Below are 8542 nucleotides of genomic sequence, written 5' to 3' on the forward strand. Positions count from 1 at the left end.
TAGTGTCATGTGTACACATTTCTGTTGTGTATACCCTAAAGAATGGACTTGCTGGGATGAGATGTGTATGCTCAATGTTAGCAAGTACTGTGCAATAGTTTTTCAAAGTGGCTGTCCCGTGTAGGCTCCCATCAACAGTGTATGGGAGTTCCGATTTATCCATTTCTTATGAGAACCTAGTATTGTCTGGGTTTTTAGTTTTAGCTAATATGTTGGATTGTGTAGTGGTACCATGCTTTCATTATAATTTGCATATCCCTGAAGATATCAGGGATAGTGTTCAGCATCTTTTTATACAGTTATTGCTCATTCTCTTTCATGACCTGTTCAAATCTTTGCCCATTTTTTTAGTAGGCTACCTAAAAAAATAGTAGTTTTTATTGATCTAGGAGTCCTTTATGTATTCTGAATACAATGTTTATTTTATATCTTATATTTATATAAGTGAACATAATTATATTTATATCTATATTGCATACAAACACCCATACACATATGCATGCATATACATGAATATACATATGTGTGTATATACATGTGTGTATACAATTTTCCAAATCTGTGTCTTTGTGTGTATTTTGGTGAACTGAAGTTCTTAATTTTAATGTAAGCAAATTAAGTTTTTAAAGGATGACACTTTTGTGCTGTTTAGTAAATTTTTGCTTACACCAAGCTCTTATATGTTTTCTTCCAAAATCATATATTTTTAATTTTCAAATTCAGATCTACAGTTTATCAAGGATTACTTTTGTAAATGTGTAAGGTGGGGGTTAATGTTAGTATCTGAATGTTATGGACATATGAATATCCATTTAACACATCACCATTTATTAAAAAATACTCTTCTAATTTTTGTAATGCTATCTACTTTTTGGTAATGAGTCAGATGATTGTTTGTATGAATCTGTTAGGCGGTAATAGAGTCTTCCAGCACATGACATGGCATGTATCTTCATTTTTTAGTTCTTTTGTTTCAATAATGTTTTATGTTTTTAGTATAGAGGTCTAATATATCTTTCAATGAATTATTTATTATATAAATTATTATTTATTTTAAATTTATTTAAGGCAATTGATGCCTTTTGTTTCTTTGCTACTCCCCAGCTTTATTGAGATACAAATGATATATAATATTGTATAAGTTTAAGATATATAATATGATTTGATACACACACATATATTATGAGATATTTGTCTCTATTTTCATTGAAGTTAAAAACTAACAAAATGAAAAGTGCACAGATTTTCAGTATAGCTCAATGAGTTTTGCGTATGCACCCACATAACCATCACCCACAGGAGGGAGAACACTTCTGGAAGCCAGGAAAGCTCCACTATGTCCCCTCCAGGCAGTAGTCTCTCCAAGGATGACCACTATTCTATTTTCTATCACAACAGATTGGTTTGCCCTGGCCTTACAGTTTTAAACTTCCAATCTGGTGTATTCCCCAAAACCCTTCTCCTTGGCAGTTCGCACACCCCAATCACTGTCTTATAAAACTACTGAAAACTCTACTCTTCTTTTCAGAAACTTTCTGCTGAGGTTTTTAGTATCTTGACCTGTACATTCCCCAATTCACTAAATTTTCACAATATGGAAAATTGAAGCTTGAAGCCTCTCAAAGTATCTACCGCCTCTTTTGGTTTCTCTGTCTCCCCGCGAGTCTTCCATAGTAGAAAGGCCAGGTTTACATTCTTCTACTCATGCCCAGAATTCACAAATGATACAGGGTTATAAAGTACAGCTCACCTCTTAAGTTCTCTTCTCTCTGGAGTTTTTGGGACCCCAGCCAACTTCAGATATTTATAAATTTCTTTTAGCTTATATTAGACTGCTGGTGGGCCACAAGCAACCCCATTTCACTCAGAATCAGAAGTTCTAGCTTTATTTGGAAAAGCCAGTCATTGTGTAATTGGGAAATATTAAGAATAGTAAGATCCTAGACTTGAAGATTTCATAATATGATAGGGGAAAGAAACATGTAGAAGTGAACTACAATGCAAAAAACAATTATATGCATGATTCATAAAATAATTATAATAATTATATTACTTAATAGTAGAAATCTAAGTGTCATAAGAGCTTGTGGGAGGTTTCAGTTCTTTCTAGATGTTGAGTGAGGTTCCATGGAAAAATCTGAACCAGACCTGTAAGACCAAAGGATCTCCTACAGGGCAAAGTGAAGAACTGGTACTCTAGGCAGAAGGAGTAGTGTAAACCAAAAAACAGAGGCATCGTAGCTGAATGATGCATTTGGGAAAAAGTAATTACCTCATGCTGCAGCATTGTGGTATATTCTGAGTCTTGTAGGGGGGTTTTGGAGTAGTCCAGTAATTTTTATATTTCAGAGTATATAGGAATTATGGGAGAGCTTTTACATTTTCTCTTTGGTCCCTGGTATTGAGCCAAATGATGCATAATGTCCCTTTGTGTTCTGATGTTATGTTACTTTATGTGAAGGGGATCATAGAAAAAGCAAGAGAATTTCAGAAAAACATCTACTTCTGCTGCATTGACTACGTTAAAGTCTTTGGCTGCGGATCACAACAAACTATGGAAAACTCCTCAAGAGATGGGAATACCAGACCACCTTACCTGCCTTCCTGAAAAATCTGTGTGCCAGTCAAGGACCAACAGTTAGAAATGGACATGGAACAATGGACTGGTTCAAAATGGGAAAGGAGTACATCAAGGCTGTATATTGTCACCCTGATTATTTAACTTCTGTGCAGAGTACATCAAGTGAAATGCTGGGCTGGATGAAGCACAAGCTGGAATCAAGATTGCTGGGAGAAATATCAATAACCTCAGATACACACAACCCTTATGGCAGAAAGCAAAAAGAAACTGAAGAGCCTCTTGATGAAAGTGAAAGAAGAGAGTGGAAAAGCTGGCTTAAAACTCAACATTCAAAAAAGAAGATCATGGCATCTGGTCCCATCACTTCATGGCAAATAGGTGGGGAAACAACAGAAACAGTGAGAGATTTTATTTTCTTGGGCTCCAAAATCACTGCAGATGGTGACTTCAGCTACGAAATTAACAGACACGTGCTCCTTGGAAGAAAAGCTATGACCAACCTAGACAGTATATTAAAAAGCAGAGATGTTACTTTGCTGACAAAGGCCCATCTAGTCAAATCTATGGTTTTTCCAGTAGTTATGCATGGATGTGAGAGTTGGATGATAAAGAAAGCTGAGTATCAAAGAATTGATGCTTTTGAACTGTGGTGTTGGAGAAGACTCTTGAGAATCCCTTGGACAGCAAGGAGATCAAACCAGTCAATCCTAAAGGATATCAGTCCTGAATATTCATTGCAAGGACTGAGGCTGAAGTTGAAGCTCCAATCATTTGGCCACCTGATGTGAAGAACTGACTCATTGGAAAAGACCCTGATGCTGGGAAAGATTAAAGGTAGAAGGAGAAGGGATGACAGAGGTTGAGAGGGTTGGATGGCATCACTGATAGATGGACATGGGTTTGAGCAAGCTCTGGGAGTTGGTGAAGGACAGTGAAGCCTGGTATGCTACAGTCCATGGGGTTGCAAAGAGTCAGACATGACTGAGTGACTGAACTGAACTGGTGTGAAGGGAAGCCGGGAATGAACAAATTACCTTTCTTCCACCACGTATATGAATGAGATTTTCATATTTAAGACATTGTTACTTTGTGAATCTCTGCTTGGTGGCATTAAATTAAAAACTTGTTTCCTTATGGAGGAGATGGGTCCTTCATATTCACAGAGGGCTAAGACTTCGTCCTTGGCCACTGGTGTCCAAGGCATGGATGTCTCTCCCTCTTACTGAGTTAATGACTGGGGATTCAGGCTACAGCAGAACTCATTGTTTCAGTCACTCCTCTTAATGGAAGTCTAAGGAAGTCTGTCATCTCTGGAACCCAAAAATCTGAGTGAAAGGACTTGCCAGAGTTAGGAATTCAGCTGTAAAATCAAGACTTCTTTCACAGCTGCATAAAATTGGACTAACTGACAAAAATCAATTGTAAAACTGCACGGACTCTGTACTTGGCTATCCCTGGGACAGCTTTTCCCTACATGAAAAAATAGACTGAAACTCAGGATAGACTCTCAGGAGAGCTCTGGAAAAGCAGCATGGCAGAGAGGAAAATATTTTCACACTAGAATCTGCTAGATATTCAGTGGGTGAGTAAATAAGCAAGTAAATGAATGAGTGTGGGTTAATGTATAAATGATGGACAGTAAATAAATACATGAAAAATTCATTCACACATGTTCATAGAAGTGGCTGGTAATGCTCGTGTCATTTATGTGTGTTCTTTCTGCTTTTTCAGAATAACTTCCAATAGGCAAAAAACATTCATCTTGTAGGCTGGGGATTTCCAGACTTTTCCACTCTGTCCATTCTTAGAGTCAATTGGCTTGCAAGAGTTTCTCAGACTCCTGTCAACCAGTCCTGGAATTTCTCTCCCCGTCCTTTACCAGAGATGTGTCAGCATCTGACATCCCTCATCATTAGTTACTAGAGAGCCGCTATGCCCATGTCCCCTAAGGATGTATTGATAAGAACCTGTGTATTCACATACTCACTTCCCCCAATATTGCCTCCACATCACAGACTGGGGCCAGGACACAGGCAATGATATGAAGCGCAGATTTATTAGAGGAAGAAATAGGAGGGAAGCTCAGGGATGGGGAATGGGGAAAGGGAATGAGACAGAAGCTATGCATCAGCCTCTGGTGTCCCCATGAGGCCAGATATATTTCTTGCTTTAGAACATGGATGGGGCCATAGCTGTGGCCAAAATGGAAGCTGGAGAGGCTGGGAACTCACTCATGTTCATCTAGGAGAGAATCAGAGTGGGGAATAGAAGAATACTGGGAGCAAGGGGATGTGTGAGACAAGGGGTTCTGTGGGAAGAAATCCGGACAATGCTTCCTTGGACCCTGAGCAGGAGGATGTGGGAGAGGAGGGCAAATCCTGGAGCTGAGGATCAGAGGAGAAACAGGAGGAAGAGAAGTCTGCATCTGGTAGCCAGGATGGCAGGCAGGCATATCTCAGTCCATCCTTACTTCTATTTACTCTTGGGGGCTTGCTGGGTTGAGGGACACTTCTGCTGGGCTGGGATGGCTGTGCCCTTGGGTGGACATTGCTTCTTGGCCTGCGGAGCACATGGATCCTTGGTTTTAGGTGCACACGTCTCTTGACATTTGACAGGGGGCGGCTGACAGGGCTGCTTCACCTGCTGCTGTTGGATCTGCTGGGGCAGGCACTGCTGCTGCTGCTGCTGCTGGGAAGACATGGCTGCAGGAACAGGTGAGCCTGGAAGAAACCCAGATGGGGACATTATGAGAGCAGCTCCCTCCATCTCTTCTCCCTCTGACTTCTAAAGAGTGTTTTCTCCTCTAGCAAAGGATAAGTAATTAATAGCTTCAAGTTGACTAGTGAGTTGATTCACACACACTCATTGCAATCGCTCTCTTTCTTTCTCCTTTGTCTCTGATACTCTGATTTCTAATTGCCCTCCGTCTTCCCATGGATGCCTGACCCAATTGAATATATGGTGTATTTCTTAGTCTTAACAGGAAATAAGACAGGGTGTTGAGCTGAGGATGAAAAGATGGTCCAGATATTTCACTAGATCAAGGCATGAGATCTTGGCCGATGGGTTGGCAATGCCAACCGTCTACTTTCAGAAGTGGTGATGGGTGTGGGTGAAGGTGGAAAGGCATGAGGAAAAGATCAGGAGCAGATCCTGTCTTAGAGGGAAGACAGAATGTCGTGGTGTGTGAGTGATGGGGCTGGAGTACACCTGTTGTGGGAGCTCAGTTCTAATCCTGGCTCTACGCCTAATTTACCATGGTATGTAAACACAAGTCATTTAATGCAGTTGGGGGATAGTGGTTCTGGCCCTCCACGGAGAACTGGGGAATTGAAGGTCAAATAGATCGCTGGAGGTAAGGGCCTTTAGGAGGATATTTTACCAAGAGACACCCTGGTCCAAAAAACCTGCCTGCCAATGCAGGAGACATAAGAGACACGGGTACAATCCCTGGGTTGGGAAGATCCCCTGGAGGAGGGCATGGTAGCCCACTCCAGTATTCTTGCCTGGAGAATCCCATGGACAGAAGAGCCTGGCAGTCCATAGGGTTGCAAAGAGTCAGACATGACTAAAGCGACTTAGCATGCAAGAATGCACGCACCCTGGTCCAGAGGAAAGAGCAATGGTCAAGAAGGCACAGGCGGAAGTTCCAGATCCAACCTTGCCACTCGCTGGCCAGGCTCATCCTTGGGAAATCTGCCTTCTCTGGACCTCCATGCCTCCGTTTGGGGGCTATTGATCTGGAAGGGCTCTGAGGCCTTCCCAACTCTGACACGTGTCTCTGGTTCTCTTGGTAGGCATGTCCCTCATCTTTTAAGCTCATGACTATATATAAGAAGTATAGTTTCCAGATGGCAATCATGATAGAGAGGCGTGGTGGCTACAGAGTATAAAATACAATATTTAATAGACCAGCTTCTATAAACCTAAAAGGAAGGTTTGAGAGAGCTTGCTGGTAGGACTGAAAAGGCAGGAGAAAGCTTTGGAGGAGGCCACAAAATGCTGTAGCTCTGAATATCTCCCCTCAATGACAAAATTCCTCTTACTAGGGAATCAAACTGAGAACTAGGAAATTATTTGGACCTAGCATTGGTGTGGGAGATTGAATTTCTTAAGTAATAATTAGTGTGACATTTTCTTAATTGTCACAAGGCTTATGTTACTTCTCTGGTTACCCAAGAATAGGAGAGGAGCTTGGCCTAGCGGCTTAAGACAGTTCAAGGAGTAGAAAAGGGCCCAGCAGATCGCAGGAGGACAAATCCCTCACTACTTACCAGAGGCACGAGCCAGACCCTAGGAGATTCGGCTGAGCACAGGTTCACATCAGCTACTCCTGGGAACCTTTAAAGGCCCCCAGCCTGCCCCAGGCACCTGGTGTGGCCTTCATTACCATCTTCCAAAGGATTCCTAACCCACTTCTCCCACCTGCACTTCCTCCAGAGACTTGCTTTACAGGCCTGTTTTAATGAAAACCACCCACTAGATACTCCAGCATTCTGTTTCCTGGCTACCTGAGCTGACTTCATCCACTAAGGTGTCTACTCAAACTCAAGGACTCAAAGTCTTTGAAAAATAGGTCTTATGTGAAGCTCTGCGTGTAGACTGAGAGTTATGAGAAACAGGAAAGAAGGAAGCGGCAAAGAGGGAAGGAATATGGGCTGGGGGCACTTCCAACAAAAATAGGAACGTAGGGCTTTCCTGGCAGTCCAGTGGTTAGGACTCCGGGTTTCCACTGTGAGGGGGATGGGTTTGATTCCTGGTGGGGGAAGTTCTTCATGCCATGAGATACAGCCCCTCAAAAAAGGAGCGTAACCTTTTCTGCTATTGCTGCCATTTTTTGAGCATTGACTGGTGCCCAGCCCTGAGATCACCCTTCATGCCCATTGTTTTATTTTACCTTTATAATCCCTTTATAATCCCTGTAAGATGATGCCATTGTTGCTATTTTGCATGTGAGAAAAGCAAGGCTGGCAAAGATCACATAGGAAGTAAAGTACAGAGATTGAATTTGAACTCCGCTCTAGTGGATTCAGAGAATCCAGACCCTTAAGCATTATAAAGGGACGCCTGACATGGTGCTTAAGGTTTGCCCAATCCAGAAGGGCCTGCTTACATGGTATTCTCTGAGGCTTCCTTTTGATCACATGTAGAGCAGGTGCTGCTGTCCTCCACCTACCCACCAGGAGTCAGGCTGCTTTGGGTATTAGAGGTGGTGAAAGAGTGGGGAAAAAAATTGGCTTCTGGGTAGAGTTTCCAGATAAAATATAGGGCCATTAGCTACATTTGAATTTCAGATAAGCAGAATTTTTCAATATTGATGTGCCCCAAATATTGCAGGAAACATACTACAGAATTTGTTGTCTATCTGAAATTTAAATGTAATGGGGAAGACTGTATTTTTATTTGCTAAATCTGGCAACTTTGCTCAAAAACTAATTCAGATGGGAGAAAGGTGTCCTGGTCCCCACCCCCACCCCCCTACTTGGCCTCCTGGGATAGGAAAACCTTCCTAGGAGGGGGTGGGTCCGGTTTTAGACCACTGCCCCAAACCTCAGGATCCTGCTGACTAGAGGCCATTGATGAAGTAATTTCTGTCAGTATTAGAACAAAGCGTACCTCTTGCCCTATTTAAGCATCGTGGCAATTCTGCCAGTTGTGCAAATCTGATTTTATAGTTTGAAAATGTAGATCCAAGGAAGTTCACTGACTTGCTCAACAAGAAAAGCTAATAGGCATGGAGCTGGGCGGAGGCCCTGGCCCAAGGCTCAACTCCACTCCATCACAGAGGCTGGTGTCCCTGCCATAGGCAAGTGACTGTCATTGGGTGGAGGCCATGACTAATAATTTTTCTGAGCTTCCTGTCATCTATAAACTGAACATTGGTCATTTTGAGGGGTCAGCCTCACTTAATAGGTAATCCTTTCCATATTTCCCATGCAAGCAGGGTTTCCTTCTCCACCT

At 42.2% G+C, this 8542-nt stretch overlaps 1 protein-coding gene across 1 annotated transcript; it reads right to left on the minus strand.

Annotated features, from left to right (window-relative positions):
• Positions 1 to 4634: 4634 nt before the first annotated feature.
• On the minus strand, positions 4635 to 5340 carry SPRR4 (small proline rich protein 4). Its single transcript, XM_061413221.1, has one exon. It carries the CDS (start codon positions 5324 to 5326, stop codon positions 5054 to 5056), a length of 273 nt encoding a protein of 90 aa, XP_061269205.1. The 5' UTR covers positions 5327 to 5340; the 3' UTR covers positions 4635 to 5053.
• Positions 5341 to 8542: the final 3202 nt, after the last annotated feature.

Source organism: Bos javanicus, chromosome 3, assembly GCF_032452875.1.
Source record: "Bos javanicus breed banteng chromosome 3, ARS-OSU_banteng_1.0, whole genome shotgun sequence".
NCBI lineage: Eukaryota > Metazoa > Chordata > Mammalia > Artiodactyla > Bovidae > Bos > Bos javanicus.

Excerpts from the sequence above, each read along its gene's own strand:
- SPRR4 (XM_061413221.1), bottom strand. The coding sequence starts at position 5,326 with ATGTCCCCATCTGGGTTTCTTCCAGGCTCACCTGTTCCTGCAGCCATG.